At 47.3% G+C, this 23,606-nt stretch overlaps 3 protein-coding genes across 4 annotated transcripts; 2 read left to right on the top strand and 1 right to left on the bottom strand.

Annotated features, from left to right (window-relative positions):
• Positions 1 to 415: 415 nt before the first annotated feature.
• Positions 416 to 4,339, top strand: dnajb13 (DnaJ heat shock protein family (Hsp40) member B13; the record flags this gene model as incomplete). The annotated part of the gene is made up of 8 exons (XM_079738985.1): positions 416 to 483; positions 616 to 713; positions 1,793 to 1,954; positions 2,411 to 2,556; positions 2,879 to 2,992; positions 3,457 to 3,570; positions 4,019 to 4,095; positions 4,186 to 4,339. 8 exons carry the CDS (start codon positions 416 to 418, stop codon positions 4,337 to 4,339), a joined length of 933 nt encoding a protein of 310 aa, XP_079595111.1.
• A 1,380-nt stretch (positions 4,340 to 5,719) lies between these two features.
• Positions 5,720 to 8,495, bottom strand: LOC307077192 (dicarboxylate carrier UCP2-like). 2 transcript variants are annotated; one of them, XM_079738521.1, is made up of 7 exons: positions 8,390 to 8,495; positions 7,584 to 7,810; positions 7,252 to 7,459; positions 6,969 to 7,166; positions 6,768 to 6,869; positions 6,466 to 6,646; positions 5,720 to 6,278 (listed from the first exon to the last, which is right to left on the bottom strand). In XM_079738521.1, the coding sequence occupies exons 2-7, from the start codon at positions 7,707 to 7,709 to the stop codon at positions 6,272 to 6,274; spliced, it is 822 nt and encodes a 273-aa protein (XP_079594647.1). In that variant the 5' UTR covers positions 7,710 to 7,810; positions 8,390 to 8,495; the 3' UTR covers positions 5,720 to 6,271. The 2 variants fall into 2 exon arrangements, with proteins under 2 accessions (XP_079594647.1, XP_079594646.1); XM_079738520.1 differs by having other exon boundaries at positions 5,720 to 6,208.
• Positions 8,496 to 10,754: 2,259 nt separating this feature from the next.
• Positions 10,755 to 22,948, top strand: ppme1 (protein phosphatase methylesterase 1). Its single transcript, XM_079738519.1, has 14 exons — positions 10,755 to 10,980; positions 13,659 to 13,752; positions 14,426 to 14,518; positions 15,317 to 15,374; positions 16,249 to 16,300; positions 16,775 to 16,929; positions 17,486 to 17,576; positions 18,229 to 18,294; positions 19,499 to 19,640; positions 20,051 to 20,180; positions 20,370 to 20,414; positions 20,506 to 20,570; positions 22,354 to 22,421; positions 22,529 to 22,948. Exons 1-14 carry the CDS (start codon positions 10,895 to 10,897, stop codon positions 22,530 to 22,532), a joined length of 1,149 nt encoding a protein of 382 aa, XP_079594645.1. The 5' UTR covers positions 10,755 to 10,894; the 3' UTR covers positions 22,533 to 22,948.
• The last annotated feature ends 658 nt before the right edge of the window (positions 22,949 to 23,606 follow it).

The following is a 23,606-nucleotide window of genomic DNA, read 5'->3' as shown; positions in this document are numbered from 1 at the left end:
TTGTTTACATTTGTACTGTGTTATAACGCTTATAACAAGTAAAATGTATTGGTTTGAACATGTTTAAAACCATATAACTAAAGTCATGTCTCACTTGTACCAGTTAAGCAAACCTCCATGGACCAACCAGACCAGCATAACCCTAACCACACCATCCTATAACCCTAACAAAGTTAAAGGTAAGCATCGATTCATGAACGTCGACCACCGGAAGCTCTTTCGGCGGTCCCGCCGCATCGGTGAGGGAGGGTGTGTGTGTTACCATGACAACCGTTCACGAAGAGTCCTTAGCAACCAAACTGAAAGCCGTCGCTCCGATCATCTGCACCGTCCGTCAAGTGAAAGTTAACGTTGTTCAACTTTGTTGGATGATTGTGTTGTAGATGGTAGCTTATGTTTTAAACGCCTGGTCAGAATGGGTATCGATTACTACGCCATATTGGAAATTAACAGAAACGCAACAGACGCGGATATCAAGAAGTCGTAAGGGGCATTTGTTTTCGTTGTATTGTGTTCATCCATCTGATCCGTCCAACTGATATCCCTGTGTTGGTCGTAGAGTATTGACCTGGTCGTATTGTACTGATCTGGTACGCGTCTCGTTGGTTTAATCAGGTATCGGCGTCTGGCTTTGAAGAACCATCCGAGCCGCCGACCGGACTACTTCGATGTCTTCCGGGACCTGGCGGAGGCTTACGACGTGCTGAGCGACCGTACGAAGTTTACACATTCGTTACGTACTTCCGGTGCTATTATAGGGCTACACATTAATGTCCTTTAATCACATTACACATGTATATATTTTTCAATGTTGCATTTGATTATCTTCTGCAGCCTTGGCCTGAATATAAAAATAAACATCAAATCAAATGTACATGTGATGTATAGCATTACATCACATGTACACATTTAAGGTCACTCTGTCACTCCCTCCCCCCTGGTCAGAAACCTCGGCATCATAATGGACCCCACGCTCTCCTTCAAGTCACACATAAACAGCGTCAGAAAAACATCTTTCTTCCACCTCCGCAACATTGCACGACTTCGACCCACCCTTTCATCCTCAGCTGCCGAAACACTTATCCACGCCTTCATCACTTGCAGACTCGACTATTGCAATAGCATTCTGTATGGCCTCCCCTCCACTATTCTTCAAAAATTGCAATATGTTCAAAACTCTGCTGTCCGACTGCTTACTAACTCCCCCTCCAAAGAGCACATTACTCCCATCCTCCGTCAACTTCATTGGCTTCCAATAAAACAACGCATCAATTTCAAGATTCTCCTCACCACCTACAAAGCGCTAAACAACTTTGCACCCTCGTACATATCAGATCTCCTCCAACGCCACTCCCCACTCGCCGCCTACGCTCCGCTGATGCCAACCCTCTCACCTCTGTTGGGAAAAATACTTAGCCTAGTTACTTGAACAGATAAACTGAGACGGAGAGGAGATACAATTCTCTGTCTCAGGGCCTCGGATTTATTTAGTAAGGTGAAAAAGGTTATACTGAGATATAGAGCGTAAGAGATCGATCGAGCGAAAATGTCTAAGTCCCTAACAGCGCTGAGGTCGTCCGGAGCTTCGCCTCCGTAGAGGTTCTGCTTCGAATGAGCGTAATGTCCTTCAGGGTGTATCAGTCTTATGTGTTTTCTTCTAGCGAATTGTGTGTTGCGAGGTGTGTGTGTCAAGGCTGGTGTGGGGAAAAATCTGGTGTTTACATAAACTTTGCTTTGGTTTCCCTCCTCATAGTAAACTTTGTTCTGCCTGTGATTCGTGTTTCTCCCCCAGTGAGGAAGAAAGCGACGTACGACAAGTTCGGGGAGGAGGGGCTAAAAGGGGGCGTTCCGCAGGAGTTCGTGGGGAACGGGGCGTGGTCCGCTCCATACGTCTTCCACGATAACCCCAGCAAAACCTTCCGGCTCTTCTTCGGTGGCGACAACCCGTTCGCTGGTAGGAGACACACTCAGATAACAAGCACCGTAGCCACAGTACGTGGTTGTCTTGTTGTCTTGTGAAGTACTTTCTAACGCCCATACAGCAGCAATGGTGTCTAGTAGCAATATTATCAATAACACTGCAGCCCAAATTAAGCGTTGTCCCCTTGTCTCCATGTCTCCTTGTCTTCTTGTCTCCATGTCCCCTTGTCTCCTTGTCCCCTTGTCTCCTTGTCCCCTTGTCTCCTTGTCCCCTTGTCTCCTTGTCCCCTTGTCTCCATGTCCCCTTGTCTCCTTGTCTCCATGTCCCCTTGTCCCCTTGTCTCCATGTCCCCTTGTCTCCTTGTCTCCATGTCCCCTTGTCCCCTTGTCTCCATGTCTCCATGTCCCCTTGTCCCCTTGTCTCCTTGTCCCCTTGTCTCCTTGTCTCCTTGTCCCCTTGTCTCCCTGTACCATGTGCGGCGGGGGCCAGACTTCTCCGTGGGGGCCGAGGACGGGTCCGGGGGGGTCCCCAGCCAAGAGAGGAGGAGCCAGGACGGCCCGATAGAACGCGACCTCAGCCTGACCCTGGACGACCTCTACCACGGCTGCACCAAGAAGATCAAGATCTCCCGCAGGGTGATCGCCGCTCCTCCCCCCTCCCCTCCGGCCTTCTGCTCACACTGGGGCCCCACAGATCTCATTCAGCGCCCTCTGATCGTCTCAGATGCACAAGTTCTAAGATATAAGATGAGTTATTCTGAGTTGTCGGACTCCTCTTGTATCTAGAATGTAGGGTTCAGGTCTATATCAGATTGTGATTTGGGTCCAGGATCCGTACGCTGAACACACACCCTGGTGGGTGGCACTAGGGTTGGCCTGCTCTAAACCAGTCGTGCCCTAAACCATTCCGTTCTGAAGCGACCGCCTGAAGACTAAACGCTCCTCGTTCCGGGTCCAGGTGATGAACGAGGACGGCTACACCTCCAGCATCAAGGAGAAGATCCTCAGCATCGCTGTGAAGCCCGGCTGGAACCAGGGAACCCGGGTCACCTTCCCCGAGGAGGGAGACCAGGTGAGACCTGATACAAGGGGACCAGGTGAGTCCTTATATAAGCAGACTAGGTGAGTCCTGATATAAACAGACCAGGTGAGGACAGGGGAGATGTCTGCTAGAGATATGAAAAGACCAGGTGAGGTGTCTGCTTGAATTTGGTGCACAGCAATAATGATAAACATAGTAAAGGAACATGAATATGAAATATAAAGAAAGAAAGTAAATGGCAAGTACTGTAGGTCAGGTATCAAATATGAACATTTACCATAAGAACCTAATATAAGAACTGTACAGTTTGTGCCGGAGTGTGAAAAACATGGAGCGTGGAATGTGCAGATGTTCACAGCATGAAGTATGGAACACGTTTATGCAACGTGTATGCGGGCCAAGGGTAAGAGTGTAGAATATAGTAGTTGCAATTACAGTATGCAAATCATGGTGATCATGCAAATCAGTACTGTTTGAATGTCTCCCCCCTGCAGGGACCAAACAGTGTTCCTGCGGACATCGTGTTCATAGTGCGACAGAAGCCCCACCCCTGGTTTACAAGACAGCGTGACAACCTGGTTTACAAGGCCTCTATCTCTCTAGAGATGGTGAGTTACGCCTGGTTTACAAGGCCTGTATCTCTCTAGAGATGGTGAGTTACGCCTGGTTTACAAGGCCTGTATCTCTCTAGAGATGGTGAGTTACGCCTGGTTTACAAGGCCTCTATCTCTCTAGAGATGGTGAGTTACGCCTGGTTTACAAGGCCTCTATCTCTCTAGAGATGGTGAGTTACGCCTGGTTTACAAGGCCTGTATCTCTCTAGAGATGGTGAGTTACGCCTGGTTTACAAGGCCTCTATCTCTCTAGAGATGGTGAGTTACGCCTGGTTTACAAGGCCTCTATCTCTCTAGAGATGGTGAGTTACGCCTGGTTTACAAGGCCTGCATCTCTCTAGGTGGTGAGTGACACCTGGTTTACGAGGTCCCCTCAGTCGATTTGTTCTTCAGGCATCCAGCTGCTGAAGCTCTGACGCGGTGCTGCTGTTTCCTCCTCCAGGCCCTGACAGGATTCTCGGTCGACGTGGAGACACTAGATGGCAGGCTCGTCAACATCCCCGTCAACGACATTGTGCAGTGAGTAAAACCAGACTCTGGCTTCATCTCACACCGGCCCTCCCCTCCCAGCTAGAGCCTGCGGAGCCTGACTGAGTGTCTGTGTTGCAGCCCCGGGTACAGCAAGCTGGTCCCGGGCGAGGGGATGCCCCTCTCCCAGTACCCGGGCCTCCGAGGGGACCTCATCCTCACCTTCGACACCCAGTTCCCCCCGAAGCTCTCCCCGGAGAGCAAGCGACTGATCAAACACGCCCTGTCCCTCTGAGAACTGTACCACCGACAATACAAATAGTCCTGCACAATGTGACCAGTACGAACACTACGAACACCGCTGACATTACGAACATTACCGACAGTAATACCGCCAAAATGAACATGACAAACAACACCAACACGATGAACAATGGAGACGATTGAGACAGTGCTCACGAACAATACCAACATTGCAAACTATATGGGGGCTGCAAACGACAGCGATGATGCTCAGAGAACGATAAACATTAACATTAACATCTCTGTAAAGTTACATTTGTGCTGCAACATTTTGAAGTTTTTGATAAACGTTTATTTCCTCATTCAGTGTATTTGTCTCTCATCAGCTCAAGTGAGTTCAAGTGTTGAATACAGAATTCATCACATGTTAAATGAATGTTTGCACAAGTATGCCTGTACGTTCATTTATTGTGGTTTGAATCTCATCTCCCTGACCACGAGGGGCGTTTCCCCACCTTCTACAGAGGACCAGAGCTGGGGGTTTGACCCGTTGTGGTCCGAGACCTCCAGATACGATGCAGTCCGGTGGGACTATAATTGTCCCTGTTCTAATCCTAGCGGTACACGCTGTACCATAAACCGTTGTGCTGAGTCATCGTGAGAGGCTCGGACGGTATCCCCCCCTCGCTCAAATCACATCCATATGTACAGAATCTCTACGTCTTCAGCAACGTCCGAACCACGTGTGTTCCTCTTTCAGTTTTACTCTTACATTTTGTGCTGCTTACATAAGCCAGCTGTCTGTCTGCCTGTCTGCCAGTCCGTTGGTGTGCATTTCTGTCTGCCTGCCTGCCTTTCGGTTGCTCTTTCAGTCTGTCTGTCTGTCTGGCAGTGTGCCTTCTAGTCATCATTTAAGGAAGTGCTTTGACTTCAGAATCCTAAAGGTTCTCAAGTTAATGTATTAGTCCCTGGATTGTACATAGACAATCAACCTTAACCTTAGAAGATATATAAACATATGACTAAAGATATAAGATATATAACTATTGATGTATATGAGGCTGTAGCTTTAGATATAACTTCTCAATGACGATCAATAAAATATTTCATGAAATATGATGAAAAGGAAACATAATTGGAAGTATTTATTAATCCACACTTTGACCTATATACATATTCTTTAGGACATTGTTCATATATAATATTTGCACATCGACTTATTGACCAGCAGTAAGTATTGTTTCATCGAAAAGTTTCAACTCCAGTTTGATTTTAGAATGTAAAAATACCTGTTTGTATAAACACCTGTAAACATTAACTCAGTTCAACAGTCCATAATACAGTGGTTACAAGGCCTCTTCAAGCTGTAAGACCAGTCCCAGTCCCATCCCTCCCAGTCTACAGCCCTCACCAGGTGTAAGACCGGTCCGATCCCAACAAGGTTCCCAAGAGGTAATCAATACAAAACGCACTGACATACAACTGGTAACAAACACAGATCATCTCGATTACACACGGCGGATAACCTCTAAAAATAAAAACGACATATCCTGTAATATCCACCTGGAGGACCTCGCCTCCTTCCAGATGTTCCTCTGGTACCCTCAGGTCCCAAGTCCTGTAGTCTACGAGTCTCTGAGGCTCTCTAGGCGCTGAGTCTCTCAGTCTCTGAGGCTCTGAGTCATTGGGGGGGGGGGGGTGTGTCCTGGTTGCCCTGGGGCCTGCGGTGGAGGCCATACCTGCCCCTCCACCAGCCTTTGGTCTGGCTCTCCGCCCTCATCGGGGAAAGGTTTGAGTGAAGGGAGGTCATGATGGAGCCTCCCAGGACTGCTGCGCTCGGGACAGGCCTCGCTTGATCTGCTCGTAGGACACGAACATCACCACGTTCCAGGACCCCATCCTCAGGAAGGACGGCACGAAGCTGGACAACCACAACACAGAGCAACAGGAAGTTGAGGGGACTTTATTCAAGAGGCGGCAGGTTTCACGTCCTGGTTAAACCACGTGATGGGGAGAGAATGTAGAAAAGAGGATGTCAACACTAAGTAATTATTTTCTCTTGGGCGTAAAATATTACAATGTAATGATAAGGTTTGTGGGCCCCTACATCCATTTGTGGGCCCCTACATCCTGTCAGCAGGAGGGCCCCTCTCTGGGGCCCCTGGGTGGCGGACCTACCCCTTATAGAAGGCGGAGAACCCCTCCTTCTGGAGCATGGTGAGCGCACAGCGCATGGCGCCGTCGTAGCGGCCCGGCTCCGAGTTCATGAAGCGCGTCTTCACCACGTCCACCGGGGACGCAACCACCGTGGTGCAGAAGCCCGCCGCGAAGGCGGCCGAGAAGTGGCACGGCAGGTTGTCTGTGTGGGGGGGGGGGGGGGCAAGGCAACGTCCGTGGGTCAGACAGAGGGAAGGAGGAGGAGGGCGCTCGACCGCTTTGAGGTGGAGACGTGCGGGCGCGTCGTGAAAGAGGTTCCTCACCTGTCATCAGGTTGTGCTTCAGAATCAGCTCCTTGATGAGGTCGTAGGTGACCAGCTCGGCGCAGTTCACGATGGCGTTGCGGGTGATGTTGGGCAGGCAGCCTGGAGCGCGGGGATCAGAGCCGACGTGAGAACACACGTAAACCACCTCTTGGGCTGGGGACAACGGTGACGGGAGTGACAAAGGTGGGGTGGGTTTACCTTTCCAGAGGCCTCGGACCCCCTCTGTGCGGGCGATGGTGCGGTAGGCGTCCATGGTGCCGTTGTACCTCCTCCCTCCGTCCTCCAGCCTCACCTGGGCCTGGAAGCGCACCTTCACCACGTCGGTGGGCTGGGCCAGCGCCACCGCCAGGGCCCCCGTGGTGCAGCCCGCCATGAGCCGCACCACGATGCCGGCGTCTGTACCCAGAGGGGGGGGGGAGGGTCAGTGGGACCAGGGCAGAGACGCAGGTCGGACGGACACACAGGCGGGCTGGGTACTCACTGTCGGAGCCGCGGGTGTAGAACACCTTCATGGAGTCGTAGAGGCCGATGCGGATGGAGGCGAAGCTCATCTGCCTCTGGAGCCCCGCGACGAGGCCGTTGTAGAGGCTCCGGGCCCCCTCCGTCCGCACCATGGTGGCGATGGTCCCAAACACGCCCTTATAGCGAAGGGCCCCGGGCCCCTGCAGCCCGACACCCTCCCCCTGGATCTGGGGATCACAGGAGAACCCTGGGTTACCTCAACGGCTTTCCTTCCTCCCCTGGCGTGTCAGACATCCGGGCTCCGGGGGGGCGGGGGGGGTGGGGGGGGGGGGGGGGGGGGGGCGGGCCTACCTGCAGTCGCACTTTGGCCGTGTCCAGCGGGAAGGTGACGAGGTCGGCGAAGCAGGCCGCCGTGCCCGCGCCGACCACCTTGATGGCAGCACAGGGCGCGACGTCCGTGGGTTTGATGCCGACCATGGCTGGGGGTGGCTGAGCTGCCTGTTCGGCAGGTGATCTGCGTGGTCACTTAGGTACGCCGGCGCGTCGTACGTGCAGCGAGAAGGTTCGGTTCTGTGCGTCTGAGAACCGAAACACAGAACGGATCAGGATCCGTTTGGAGGCTTGGATGAATGAACTGTGTACGTTGTAGTGAGTTGGATCAAACTGTGAGCAACTAACTGGCTTAACATCACTGATGTTAAAACACCGTCAACTGTCGAGCTGAATTATGTGTCCGCAGCTCTCCAGTGTGAGAGTGGCCACACACTGAGGTCTGGATGTTTTTCCGTTGCTTGTATGGCAGTAAACCGGACCCACACTAAGCAAGGGCGTCGCTTGAAATATTCCACATGCTGACATTTGACTTAAGAGTTCCTCTACAAAGTTCCTCAAATGCTGACGAGTTGGCTGTCATGACCTCTGCCTTCCATTCAATGGAAAATAAGTTTTTAAAACACATTTATTGATTTAAAAAAATCACATTTTATATTGCTTCTACTGTTAACACTTTGCACAGAGATAATTATGGAATAATTTGAATAATTGTGAATAATAAACAAATCCAACTTTCTTTAAGTTTGTCAACCAATTACCAATTGCCAATTACAGATTATAAAAACATATCCCTTAAAAGATCCAGTGAGCCAGTCAGTAGTTACCAGAGTAGTCCGGGTGAGATTATAATCCAGTTCTGAGGGGGAACACACAATCCCCTTGCTGCAGTCCTGTTTGCGTCTGGCTCTGAGTCTCCAGTGTCTGCAGGACCTTCTCGTTTTATACATGTGCGCACACGCACAAAGGCATCCCGCCGTGCACACGGGGCTGTGCGCGTGCTGCGTGTGTTTACGCTCTCTTCAGAACAGAGGAGGGACACCCGAGCAGTTGTTGACTTCACCCTTCAGAGAACGGGGAGGTCTAAGAAGTTCCGGGACAGAGCCTTGCACTGCTACTGTTGTCTACCGAGAGATGTTGTTATTTGGGTTTAACTTTTATGCAGCCAATCATATTTGATTTACGCTCTGATTGTTGATGTTAAATGTTTTATTTGAGACTGGTTAAGGTATTGTCAGCGCTTAAAGACAGACAAAGCATCTACATGCCCATATACAGCGTTCTACTTGTATTGTACAGCGTGTTCTTTGTGCCCATATAGCTACAGAATAGAAAGAATGTACAGTGCACAAACACATCCTAGCTCACATGGCCAGTGAAGCCCAGCGCCTCTTCCAATTGGTCGACGTGGGGGCCTGGTCATCAGAGTGTTTCAGCGGTTCGGGGGGGAATGGGTGTTCCCATGGTGACGAGAGTTCAGCCTGTACCCTCATAACTCTCAGTAGTTAAGAACGGGGTCAACCCCCCTATCCCCGGAGACGTTACACAACGCTGCAGACCGGGCCTCCACCAATAGGAGGAGCCCGCTGGAATGCCCAGCTATCTGCCGGAGCTTCTCCTCCACCATCAGGGGGATGGAGAGCCGGGTGGAGGTCTGGATCTGAATCATAGGGATGTTGTTTGGATGTGTTTTGGTATGAGAGTGTGTGTTTGTGGAAGGGGGGAGGGGGCTGGGATATGTCTGGGCAGAGCCGAGGGGTGGGTTTTATGGGCATGCCTGCATGCCTTCCTCCTGACATGTGCCTTCTATGGACTCATCAGGTCAAAGGTCACCGGTCTGCGGCTCGCGGTGGCCTCAAAACAAACCCTTCTGCTGGACACCTGTGATGTAACGGGGTTTACACGTGAACCTGTGTTGTCATGCATAAAGTGATGTTCATATATTCTATGATGTATAGATATGTTATATGTAGACATGTTTTAGATATGTTCTATAAGCACGTATGTTCTATGAAATATGGACATGTTGTATATAGATATAGATATAGTTCTTTGGTGTAAATATTTTTTACTTTATATAATTGTTTTATAATGTTCTATGATATATAGATAGGTTCTTTATGTACATTATACTATATATAAATATGTTTTATAATAAATGTTCTACGAAATATAGATAGGTTCTTTATGTAAATTATTCTATATATAAATATGTTTTATAATAAATGTTCTATGAAATATAGATATGTTCTTTATGCAAATTATTCTATATATAAATATGTTTTTATAATATATGTTCTATGAAATATAGATATGTTCTTTATGCAAATTATTCTATATATAAATATGTTTTTATAATATATGTTCCATGCCAACCACACCTGTGCGTCAGTGGAACTGGTCTACTCTGGTTTGAAGAAGGAGGTTAAAGGGGATACAACACACACACACACACACACACACACGCGCACACACGCACACACACACACACACACAGGTGCAGATGACATGTGCAAGGAAAGAGGGAGAGAGAGAGAGAGAGAGGGGGGGGGAGACAGAGAGAGAGAGAGAGAGAGAGAGGGGGGGAGACAGAGAGAGAGAGACAGAGAGATTGAGAGAGAGAGAAAGAGAGAGAGAGAGAGACAGAGAGAGAGAGAGGGGTGGGGTTGCTTCCTGTCTTTTCCAGCTGAACCATGAATTTCTAAGTGAGGCTGTTAGAGCGTTTACCCTTTAACCCACACACATGCACGCACACACATACACACACTGGTAAACAAGCATCATGACGACTCGTGACTGTGCATAGAGAACCGTTACTCCATGTTGTTGGGAACAGTTCACGAACTATAAATACACCCAGAACACACTACGTAAGCATTAGCGTAGGTGTGTGTGCAAGCGCGTGTCGAGTTGACTATTTTAAATAAGTATTACATAAAAACGATATTTTCTCCATTTCATAATCTTCATAACCTTTTTACTTTTGCTCACTCTCATTCTGTTATGTCTGAGGCAGTGAGAGGAAATCCCCAGCGCCATGACGTCATTGTGTCATGTCCTTCCCGACCTCGGCCCGCGGGGGGCGCTGTTGTCCCCTAAACGTCCTCCTCCAGAGATGGAGCCGTGTAGTGGCGCCGCTCGGCCAGCAGGGGGCGGAAGCGGGGCCGCGTCACAAGGAGAAGAAGAGCTCGTCGAAGTGACGTCTGGGGTATGAAATGTACTCAGTTGTGCGCCAGGATTTCTCGTATTTTCTGCTGTAATCGACCGAAATCCCGTTTCACAGAAGAGAGAGGCTGACGGTTCATGACTGGACATTGTCCGTAGCCACCGGGATGGAAAAGCAACTGCACCTGAACCTGCTGTCGAGCCGCCCGCCGGCGGCAGGTGGGCTGCAGGCGGGCTCCAAGATGAGGATGGGGTGAGACTTGTAGTTTATCACAGGTTATTTTAGTGGGCTGTCAACTATGTCAAACTACTCCGCCGGGGTAACTGTCAGAGTCACTTAACTCAGTCTATTTACTTCATATCAGCTTAAGATCAGCTGTGCTACAATCACTGAATCTCCTTGGGCCAAAGAGTAATATATACAACCCCCTCCTATCTGACCAGTGGCAATTCATTGTAATAATTGATCCGTTGCAGATCCCCTATGGACTGCTGCCGGCTTGTAGAAGGCTTGCTTCATCTTTGATCTGATGGAAAAACTCACTGCTGTCAGTTGTGTATTGATGTCTAACCTCACGCATCATGTGACGATGTGAACGATAACTCGTCTGAACAATAGCAGGACCAATCTTCTGTGAGACTCTCTACCTGGGTCTCTAGGATCCCTGGGTCTCTAAGGGTATCTGATGGAGATCTGAGTCAGTCACGACGAGCAGTGGGGGGGGGGGGGGGGGGGGGTATTCACTGGAGCTCTTATCTAAGTGAAGCTAAACTTGACTTTAACTTGAGCCCTCGATAACTATTTAACCCTTAATAATGTGCACACGTCATATTGATAACATATACAGTGGGGCAAAAAAGTATTTAGTCAGCCACCAATTGTGCAAGTTCTCCCACTTAAAAAGATGAGAGAGGCCTGTAATTTTCATCATAGGTATACCTCAGCTATGAGAGACAAAATGAAAAAAAAAAAATCTAGAAAATCACATTGTCTGATTTTTAAAGAATTTATTTGCAAATTATGGTGGAAAATAAGTATTTGGTCAATAACAAAAGGTCATCTCAATACTTTGTTACATGCCCTTTTTTGGCAATGACAGAGGTCAAACGTTTTCTGTAAGTCTGTACAAGGTTTTCACACAACTGCTGCTGCTATTTTGGCCCATTCCTCCATGCAGATCTCCTCTAGAGCAGTGATGTTTTTGGGCCTTCGCTGGGCAACACAGACTTTCAACTCCCTCCAAAGATTTTCTATGGGGTTGAGATCTGGAGACTGGCTAGGCCACTCCGGGACCTTGAAATGCTTCTTACGAAGCCACTCCTTCGTTGCCCGGGCGCTGTGTTTGGGGTCATTGTCATGCTGAAAGACCCAGCCACGTTTCATCTTCAGTGCCCTTGCTGATGGAAGGAGGTTTTCACTCAAAATCTCACGATACATGGCCCGATTCATTCTTTCCGTCACACGGATCAGACGTCCTGGTCCCTTGGCAGAAAAACAGCCCAAAAGCATGATGTTTCCACCCCCATGCTTCACTGTAGGTATGGTGTTCTTTGGATGCAACTCAGCATTCTTTCTCCTCCAAACACGACGAGTTGAGTTTTTACCAAAAAGTTATATTTTGGTTTCATCTGACCATATGACATTCTCCCAATCCTGTTCTGGATCATCCAAATGCTCTCTAGCAAACTTCAAACGGGCCCGGACATGTACTGGCTTTAGCAGGGGGACACGTCTGGCACTGCAGGATTTGAGTCGCTGGCGGCGTAGTGTGTTAGTGATGGTAGCCTTTGTTACTTTGGTCCCAGCTCTCTGGAGGTCATTCACTAGGTCCCCCCGTGTGGTTCTGGGATTTTTGTTCACCGTTCTTGTGATCATTTTGACCCCACAGGGTGAGATCTTGCGTGGAGCCCCAGATCGAGGGAGATTATCAGTGGTCTTGTATGTATTCCATTTCCTAATAATTGCTCCCACAGTTGATTTCTTCACACCAAGCTGCTTACCTATTGCAGATTCAGACTTCCCAGCCTGGTTCAGGTCTACAATTGTGTTTCTGGTGTCCTTTGACAGCTCTTTGGTCTTGGCCATAGTGGAGTTTGGAGTGTGCCTGTTTGAGGTTGTGGACAGGTGTCTTTTATACTGATAAGGAGTTCAAACAGGTGCCATTAATACAGGTATCGAGTGGAGGACAGAGGAGCCTCTTAAAGAAGAAGTTAGAGGTCTGTGACAGCCAGAAATCTTGCTGGTTTGTAGGTGACCAAACACTTATTTTCCACCATAATTTGCAAATAAATTCTTTAAAAATCAGACAATGTGATTTTCTAGATTTTTTTTTTTCATTTTGTCTCTCATAGCTGAGGTATACCTATGATGAAAATTACAGGCCTCTCTCATCTTTTTAAGTGGGAGAACTTGCACAATTGGTGGCTGACTAAATACTTTTTTGCCCCACTGTACGTAGACAACATATAATTCAGTTTTAACGCAGTACACGCATATCAAACAATAATAATTAATCATTTTGGCTATGAAAGTGTTGCTCAGTGCCAGCCAGCCAGTAACCTCTCTTTCTTCTATATTTAACTGTTAAATTCACAACAAAATGGCCCCTAATCCGTCATCACGGCACCCCAGCCCCTCTGACCCTGTGGCTGAGGATCTTTACCGTCCCCAGCGGGGAGTCATGACGGCCGATGTGACTCTGAGATATTCACAGATATTTTCCTTAAAGCCTACATTCATACTCTACCTTTCGCCAAATCCCTGAGCATGTCATGTTCGTTCCACCCTACCTCTCCAATGTGATCTGCATGCTGATGTCCTTCTCAGCGTGTTGTAGGGCGCTGCCCCGGCTCCGAGCGCCCTGTTGTATGTGTGTGTGTTCTGCCCGGAGCGTTGTTCCAACATGGCCGCGGCTGTGCTGTCTTCCTCAGACCCGGCCGGAAGCGGGACTTCAGCCCGCTGGGCTGGAGCTGCTACTTCCAGACCATCGAGGACGTGGAGGTGGAGACCAGCGGCGGGAAAGACATATCCTTGCTCCTCCCCTTCCGCCTGGGGTTGCTACGGCTACAGCCGTAACCTAGGAGACGCAGTCTCATCACAAACCCAGCTTAGAGAGGGTTCATCGATGCATGTTGCCTGACGACAGCATGACTCAGGCCCCAGTGACTCAGGGCCAGGTGACTCAGACCAGGTGACTCAGGGCCAGGTGACTCAGGGCCAGGTGACTCAGACCAGGTGACTCAGGGCCAGGTGACTCAGACCAGGTGACTCAGGGCCAGGTGACTCAGACCAGGTGACTCAGGCCAGGTGACTCAGGGCCAGGTGACTCAGGCCAGATGACTCAGACCAGGTGACTCAGGGCCAGGTGACTCAGACCAGGTGACTCAGGGCTAGGTGACTCAGGGCCAGGTGACTCAGACCAGGTGACTCAGGGCCAGGTGACTCAGGCCAGATGACTCAGACCAGGTGACTCAGGGCCAGGTGACTCAGACCAGGTGACTCAGGGCTAGGTGACTCAGGGCCAGGTGACTCAGGGCCAGGTGACTCAGGGCCAGGTGACTCAGGGCCAGGTGACTCAGGGCCAGTTGACTCAGGGCCAGTTGACTCAGGGCCAGGTGACTCAGGGCCAGGTGACTCAGGCCCCTAGGGCCCTTTAAGGTGTGTGTGTGTGTGTGTGGTTCCTTGACTCGGGCCCCACGTGTTCCGGCTGTACTGCAGCGGGTCCCACGGGCCGGTTCTCCTGCTGCTCCACGGAGGGGGCCACTCCGCCCTGTCCTGGGCCGTCTTCACCGTGAGTCACGCGTGGCGCCGCACAGGGCTGTCTGTGTAACGTGTATGTTCAATGTAACATCTATGTTGTGTGTAACATGTATGTTGTATGTAGCACATGTATGTTGTATGTAACATGGCTATTGTATCTAACATGTATGTAACATGCATGTTGTATGTAACATGCATGTTGTATGTAACATGTATATTGTATCTAACATGTATGTAACATGCATGTTGTATGTAACATGGATATTGTATCATGTATGTAACATGCATGTTGTATGTAACATGTATGTTGTATGAAGCACGTGTGTGTTGTATGTAACATGGTTATTGTATTTTACATGGTTATTGTATGTAACACGTGTCACATTCAACATGTATATTGTATGTAACATGCGCATGTTGTATGTAACACGTATGTTGTATGTAAAATGTGTATCTTGTATGCTGTATGTAACATTTGTATCTTGTATGTAACATGTGTATCTTGTATGTAACATGTATGTTGTATGTAGCACATGTGTGTTGTATGTAACATGGTTATTGTATTTTACATGGTTATTGTATGTAACACGTGTCACATGCAACATGTATATTGTATGTAACATGTGTATGTTGTATGTAACACGTATGTTCTATGTAAAATGTGTATCTTGTATGCTGTATGTAACATGTGTATCTTGTTTGTTACATGTATATGTAACATGTGTATGTTGTATATAACATGTGTATGCTGTATGTAACATTTGTATCTTGTATGTAACATGTGTATCTTGTATGTAACATGTGTCTATTGTGTGTCACTGGTTTGTAGGCGGTGATTTGTGGCCGGATCAACTGTAGGGTGGTTGCCATGGATCTCCGAGGTCACGGTGAGGAGAACAGAAGACAAGACTGGAGCCATTAGAACCTAGAAACTCAGTATCTGTTGTCTCAGGGACACTCGTCACAAGCGTCTCAGGCTAGCCCTGCTGAGCTGACCCACAGCCTGACAAAGGCTGAGTGACGCGGAACCATGACGTGTTGGTTCTTCTCAGAGTTCCCCTGGTGGAACCAGATGATGATGGGTTGGTTCTCCTCAGGGTTCCTTTAGTGGTGGAACCAGATGATGATGGGTTGGTTCTTCTTGTGGAACCAGATGATGATGTGTTGGTTCTCCTCAGAGTTCCCCTGGTGGAACCAGATGATGATGGGTTGGTTCTCCTGGTGGAACCAGATGATGATGATGTGTTGGTTTTCCTCAGGGTTCCTTTAGTGGTGGAACCAGATGATGATTTGTTGGTTCTCCTCAGGGTTCCTTTAGTGGTGGAACCAGATGATGATGTGCTGGTTCTCCTCAGGGTTCCCCTAGTGGTGGAACCAGATGATGATGTGTTGGTTCTCCTCAGGGTTCCTTTAGTGGTGGAACCAGATGATGATGTGCTGGTTCTCCTCAGGGTTCCCCTAGTGGTGGAACCAGATGATGATGTGTTGGTTCTCCTCAGGGTTCCCCTAGTGGTGGAACCAGATGATGATGTGTTGGTTCTCCTCAGGGTTCCTTTAGTGGTTGGACCAGATGATGATGTGCTGGTTCTCCTCAGGGTTCCCCTAGTGGTGGAACCAGATGATGATGTGTTGGTTCTCCTCAGGGTTCCCCTAGTGGCGGAACCAGATGATGATGTGTTGGTTCTCCTCAGGGTTCCCCTGGTGGTGGAACCAGATGATGATGTGTTGGTTCTTCATGTCATGGTCTGTGATCTCCTGCAGGAGACACCAAGGTGCAGGACTCTGACGACCTGTCTGCTGAGACCATGGCCAGGTAAGCCATCTGAGCAGTTCAACCAATGAGGTAAAGGCATGCAGGTTGTCTTGTGGTTGATTGGACATTTTAGCAAAGCATCCGGTTGCATTCTGGATTTTGAGATTAAAAGAGCATTTTCTCAGACATTTGATTTTTCTTCGGTCAAACTGTGCCTCTCAGACGCACATCTAGAAGGTTCCGATTAGCAACGTCTATTTCCTGGTACCTCGCGTCATACCAGAGTTTCACATGCAAAATGTGGTTCACTACGGAGTCTGTAGACACAATGAATGAGAATGAGATGTTTAGTTATGGGAATGGGAGTTATGTGAATATGAAATATATACAATATATGAATTATATTATTAAGTGAATATTAAGTTATGTTAATATTATGGGAATATGAGAATGGTATTGTTATTTTGTGAATATGAGAATGATATTAATATTATGGGAATATGAGAATGACATTATCATTATGCAAATGTGAAGTGACATCAGTAAGGTGTTGGAGGTTCTGTACGGAGATGCCCCGCCCCCCATCCTGATGATTGGACACAGCATGGGTGGGGCTATCGCCGTCCACGCGGCCGCAGCCAATCACATCCCATCCCTGCTGGGCCTGTGTGTCATCGACGTGGTGGAAGGTACTGGGGGGGGGTATTTAAAATAGAGTGGTTGCTGTGGCAACAGCCCGCTGTATGTGGTCATGTGTAACATGTTGTTGTGCATTGTCAAATGTTGTAGCGTACCACAACATGTCAACATCAACACCATGATGCTGTCATATGTCACATGTTGTGGTATATTATAGGCATGTATTTTGTAGTATTTTGTGGTACACAGTGGTGTCTGAGTGAGTATTACCTGGGTGCAGGCACTAGCATGTATGTTGTCTGTATGTTGTATGTTGTATGTTGTGGTACACAGTGAGGTGTCTGATGTATTTCCTGGGTGCAGGCACTATGTATGTTGTATGTATGTTGTCTTTACTGTATGTTGAATGTTGTGGTAAGCATTGAGGAATCTGATCTATAACCTGGGTGCAGGCACTAGCATGTAAAGTACACTCTGTATGTTACATGTTATGGTACAACGTCTGAGTGAGTGTTTCCTGTGTGCAGGCCCCATCTTGTGTGTTGTATGTTGTCTGTATGTTACATGTTGTGGTTCACAGTCTGAGTCTGGGTTTCCTGTGTGCAGGCACAGCGATGGAGGCCCTCAACAGCATGCAGAGCTTCCTGCGGAGTCGTCCGAAGACCTTCAAGTCCTTGGAGAACGCCATTGAGTGGAGGTGAGAGATACGCTAAATATCATCAATTATAACATAGCTTAGTTTTCTATATGAATCCATGTTAGGATCGTTAGGATTCCCCGACACCTCTGGTATGACGCTATGTGTGGCGCATTTTAAAGACACCGTCGCTCATTATAATGCTCATACACACGGCTCTTTAAGAGAACCCCAGCTCACTCAGTGGGTTCACTGGCTCTTTAAGAGAACCCCAGCTCACTCAGTGGGTTAACTGGCTCTTTAAGAGAACCCCAGCTGAACCAGTGGGTTCATTGGCTCTGTAAGAGAACCCCAGCTGAACCAGTGGGTTCACTGGCTCTTTAAGAGAACCCCAGCTGAACCAGTGGGTTCACTGGCTCTTTAAGAGAACCCCAGCTGAACCAGTGGGTTCACTGGCTCTTTAAGAGAACCCCAGCTGAACCAGTGGGTTCACTGGCTCTTTAAGAGAACCCCAGCTGAACCAGTGGGTTCACTGGCTCTGTAAGAGAGCTCCATCAAGCCGTCGGTCTGTGATTCAGAAACCGTATCCACATGCTAACATAGCCTTCATTTATGTATCAAGGGATTTATACATCACATACATGCAACGTGATAAGCTAATGACAAATAAACGGCGAATAAACTCTGGTTTCCATGGCGATCTCTCTCCCAGTGTGAAGAGCGGACAGATCCGGAACATCGAGTCAGCCCGTGTATCCATGGGGGGGCAGGTGAAGAAGTGAGTCTGGGTCCTCATGACACCATCGTACAACATACATGATCTATATCATACAACATGCATGACCATACAACGTAACTACCTATACCATACGGCATGCATGACCTATACACTCAACATACATGACCTATATCATACAACATACATGACCTATATCATACAGCATACATGACCTATATCATACAACATACATGACCTATATCATACAACATAATGACCTATGTCATACAGCATACATGACCTATATCATACAACATACATGACCTATATCGTACAACATACATGACCTATATCATACAGCATACATGACCTATATCATACAACATACATGACCTATATCATACAGCATACATGAACTATATCATACAACATACATGACCTATATCATACAACATACATGACCTATATCATACAAAATACATGACATATATCGTACAACATACATGACCTATATCATACAACATACATGACCTATATCATACAACATAATGACCTATATCATACAGCATACATGACCTATATCATACAACATACATGACCTATATCGTACAACATACATGACCTATATCATACAGCATACATGACCTATATCATACAAAATACATGATCTATATCGTACAACATACATGACCTATATCATACAACATACATGATCTTTATCCTACAACATACATGACCTATATCGTACAACATACATGACCTATATCATACAGCAAACATGACCTATATCATACAGCATACATAATCCCATATCATACAGCATGCATGACCTATATCATACAACATACACGATCATACAACATACACGATCATATAATATACATGACCTATATCATACAACATACATTACTATACAACATACATGACCTATATCGTACAACATAAAGTATTATACAAAGCACACGATCATATATCATCCACAAAAATATTTGAAGCCTTTCTTAACACCACTTGTTAAATGGGTAGCCAGCATGTTTTGGTTTGATAAGGTCATATAGCAGAATCCAGTAGCCTTGGTTACTTTGGGAAACAACCTCTCTTGAGGCGTCGACAGTTAAAAAAGACATGGCAACAACACAGCTAACGACACGTAACCATAGCTGTAGCCTCACTCGAGCCCCTAGTGGCTGATGAGGGGAGAACATGCACACATAGTGCAGCTTTAACGTTGTTTAATGAGCGTTGTTCTACCACCTCCTCTTAGGCAGGAGGAGCAAGGCAGGAGGGTGGGGGAGTCGAACACCATCGGGGGGGGGATCCTGGAGGAGGAGGAAGAGGAGGAGGAGGAAGAGCAGGAGGGCGAGGAACAATCCAACAGCAAGAGGATGAAGGAGGAAGAACAAGAGGTGGGACATGGGTCTGTCTGTTTGCCTGTCTGAATCTCTGTCTGTCTGTCTGTCTGTCTGTCTGTCTGTCTGTCTGTCTGTCTGTCTGTCTGTCTGTCTCTGTCTCTGACTCTGTCTGTCTGTCTCTCTGTCTGCATGTCTCTGTCAGTCTAGTGTAATTCTATTCATGATTCATCAACACTTTATTCTGTTGTTTATATTATTGCCAGTTAATCTATTTAACTGGCAGCGGTCAACTGGCGCCTCCCAGTGGCTGATAGTGGGTCTCGATCTCTGTCTCTCTCTCTGTCTCTTTCTTTCTTTCTTTCTTTCTTTCTTTCTTTCTTTCTTTCTTTCTTTCTTTCTTTCCTTCCTTCCTTCCTTCCTTCCTTCCTTCCTTCCTTCCTTCTTCATTCCCTTCCTCCCTCTAGAGACAGCGTAGCAGTGTGTTTGAGTGGCGGGTGGATCTCTCCAGGACCGAGCGGTTCTGGACCGGTTGGTTCAGAGGTCTGTCAGCCCTCTTCCTCTCCTGCACCTCCCCCAAGCTCCTCCTCCTCGCAGGTTACCCCCCCGACACACACACACACACACACACACACACACACACACACACACACACACACACACACACACACACACACGCACACACACACTGTCTTATTCAACTGTGGATGAGGTTGATCATGGCTTCATTCATAGACAATGTGAGCACAGTTGAGAAGAAGTGCTGTGTGTTGTGTTGTGTTGTAGGAGTGGACCGGCTGGACAAAGACCTGACCATCGGACAGATGCAAGGTGGGTAATGTAGTCTCACTCAGAACACACACAAGGACATGTGATAAATCTAAACACAAGACGTGACCCGTACATGATCTCCACCCCTCAGGGAAGTTCCAGCTCCAGGTACTCCCTCAGTGTGGACACGCCGTCCACGAAGACGCCCCAGACAAGGTTAGCGCCCCTTAACTAACCCTCCCTTCACTAACCCTTAACTAACCCTCCCTTCACTAACCCTTAACTAACCCTCCCTCCACTAACCCGTCACTAGCCATTCACAAACCCTCCCTTCACTAACCCTTAACTAACCCTCCCTTCACTAACCCTTAACTAACCCTCCCTTCACTAACCCGTCACTAGCCATTCACAAACCCTCCCTTCACTAACCCTTAACTAACCCTCCCTTCACTAACCCTTAACTAACCCTCCCTTCACTAACCCTTAACTAACCCTCCCTTCACTAACCCGTCACTAGCCATTCACAAACCCTCCCTTCACTAATCCTTAACTAACCCTCCCTTCACTAACCCTTAACTAACCCTCCCTTCACTAACTAACCCTCCCTTCACTAACCCTTAACTAAGCCTCCCTTCACTAACCCTTAACTAACCCTCCCTTCACTAACCCTTAACTAACCCTCCCTTCACTAACCCTTAACTAACCCTCCCTTCACTAACCCGTCACTAGCCATTCACAAACCCTCCCTTCACTAACCCTTAACTAACCCTCCCTTCACTAACCCTTAACTAACCCTCCCTTCACTAACTAACCCTCCCTTCACTAACCCTTAACTAACCCTCCCTTCACTAACTAACCCTCCCTTCACTAACCCTTAACTAACCCTCCCTTCACTAACCCTTAACTAACCCTCCCTTCACTAACCCTTAACTAACCCTTCCTTCACTAACCCTTAACTAACCCTCCCTTCACTAACCCTTAACTAACCCTCCCTTCACTAACCCTTAACTAACCCTCCCTTCACTAACCCGTCACTAGCCATTCACAAACCCTCCCTTCACTAACCCTTAACTAACCCTCCCTTCACTAACCCTTAACTAACCCTCCCTTCACTAACCCTTAACTAACCCTCCCTTCACTAACCCGTCACTAGCCATTCACAAACCCTCCCTTCACTAACCCTTAACTAACCCTCCCTTCACTAACCCTTAACTAACCCTCCCTTCACTAACCCTTAGCTAACCCTCCCTTCACTAACCCTTAACTAACCCTCCCTTCACTAACCCTTAACTAACCCTCCCTTCACTAACCCGTCACTAGCCATTCACAAACCCTCCCTTCACTAATCCTTAACTAACCCTCCCTTCACTAACCCTTAACTAACCCTCCCTTCACTAACTAACCCTCCCTTCACTAACCCTTAACTAACCCTCCCTTCACTAACCCGTCACTAGCCATTCACAAACCCTCCCTTCACTAACCCTTAACTAACCCTCCCTTCACTAACCCTTAACTAACCCTCCCTTCACTAACCCTTAACAAACCCTCCCTTCACTAACCCTTAACTAACCCTCCCTTCACTCACCCTTAACTAACTCTCCCTTCACTTACCCTTAACAAACCCTCCCTTTACTAACCTTTAACTAACCTTTAACCCCTCCTACCCTTAATTTACCCTTCACTTACCCTCAATGACAAAGGCTATAGCTAAAGATATCGTTTAAGTGTACTTTGTCTGCAGGTAGCAGATGTGATGGCTAAGTTTAACTGTATTTTGCCTGCAGGTAGCAGATGTGATAGCTAAGTTTAAGTGTATTTTGCCTGCAGGTAGCAGATGTGATGGCTAAGTTTAAGTGTATTTTGCCTGCAGGTAGCAGATGTGATAGCTATGTTTAAGTGTATTTTGCCTGCAGGTAGCAGATGTGATAGCTATGTTTAAGTGTATTTTGCCTGCAGGTAGCAGATGTGATAGCTAAGTTTAAGTGTATTTTGCCTGCAGGTAGCAGATGCCATCGCTTCATTCATGGTCCGGCACAAGTTCACTGACTTTAAGGAAGGCTTCTTATGGTAAGAATCTTTCACTGAGCTGTGATTTTATTCTATTGATGGAATCTGAAGTTAAAATCGATTTATTTGTCAGTACAATATCAATAAAACAATTCATTCTCTTGCAGCTAATTCCTAACGGCACGAGCTGGGAGTCGTGTGAAGAATCGTCATTTCACGTTTTATTTGATATGATGAGACAAGAGCTGTACTATCATCTATTACTGTCATGGTTCATCATATAGTAGTTTGATACGCTATGGGGAGACATGAGATGTTATATAATGTATTACTGTCATGGTTCATCATATAGTAGTTTGATACGCTATGATGCGATATGAACTGTAATATAATATATTACTGTCATGTCTTCACAATGTAGACTAAATGTTTATTTCTTTATGAGCACTGAGTTTTCTGCCTGCCTTTTTCCGATGTATTTTTGTTAATTTTGATTTCATGTCTCTTCTGGGTTGATTGTCTTATTTTTTCGTATTTATGATCTTGACTTGGAAGAGTGAGAATAAATGAATGGAAATAGAAAATTATCATTGAGTGTTTGTGTTTTCTTTCTGTGCCAAAGGGTCCTTGTAGTATCGATAATAATACAAATATAATGTCCACCTTTATCACTATTTAAGTTGGGTAGAACAAGCATAATAGAATAAAAAGATTGCAATAAAATACAAACTTTAGGCTTCTTTGATTTAGAGCCTTGTGTTGACTAGTTAGCCGAGCTAGGCTAGTTAGCCGAGCTAGGCTAGTCGCCAGTTGGTTGGGATCCAGCTGGAAGGTTCCGGGTCAGACCTTGATGACAGAGGCCTATCTGGAGGCCTCCTGGTGCAAGGAGAGCGTGAGGAGAGGTTAAAGGTCAACACGGCGGCTGAAAGTTTACAGCTGCAGTTGTCAGAACTTTCCAGAAGACAAAGCTGTTGTTGTGAGTGGAGTTCTCTGGAGGAGGACGACGGTAATGGGCTCTCGGAGGAACCATGTTGTCCGACACAAACAGATGAATTATTGATGGGGCCATGGCCCTCGTGACAGATGTTTACACGGAGAGGAAAACATGATGACACCTTCATTAGAGATCGTTTTACAAATCTTCCTGCTCATCAAAACACTTGGGGAGTTGTGTCGCCCCCATGTGTGTGTACGTGGGTGCATGCTTTGTGTGTGTGTGTGTGTGTGTGTGTGTGTGTGTGTGTG

Source organism: Pollachius pollachius (assembly GCF_949987615.1).
Source record: "Pollachius pollachius genome assembly, chromosome: 6".
Taxonomy (NCBI): Eukaryota; Metazoa; Chordata; class Actinopteri; order Gadiformes; family Gadidae; genus Pollachius; species Pollachius pollachius.
The sequence above is the reverse complement of the archived record's forward strand: the minus strand, read 5'-3'. Positions and strand labels throughout refer to the sequence as shown.

Bases quoted from the DNA above. Each gene is read 5' to 3' on its own strand.
- ppme1 (XM_079738519.1), top strand. From the start codon at position 10,895: ATGGAAAAGCAACTGCACCTGAACCTGCTGTCGAGCCGCCCGCCGGCG. The intron at 17,577-18,228 runs GTGAGAGATACG...TCTCTCTCCCAG, and splicing joins GAGAACGCCATTGAGTGGAG to TGTGAAGAGCGGACAGATCC. The intron at 19,641-20,050 runs GTGGGACATGGG...TCCTCCCTCTAG, and splicing joins TGAAGGAGGAAGAACAAGAG to AGACAGCGTAGCAGTGTGTT.
- LOC307077192 (XM_079738520.1), bottom strand. From the start codon at position 7,709: ATGGTCGGCATCAAACCCACGGACGTCGCGCCCTGTGCTGCCATCAAG. The intron at 7,167-7,251 runs GTGAGTACCCAG...CTCTGGGTACAG, and splicing joins CTACACCCGCGGCTCCGACA to ACGCCGGCATCGTGGTGCGG. The intron at 6,647-6,767 runs GTGAGGAACCTC...CCCCCCACACAG, and splicing joins GAAGCACAACCTGATGACAG to ACAACCTGCCGTGCCACTTC.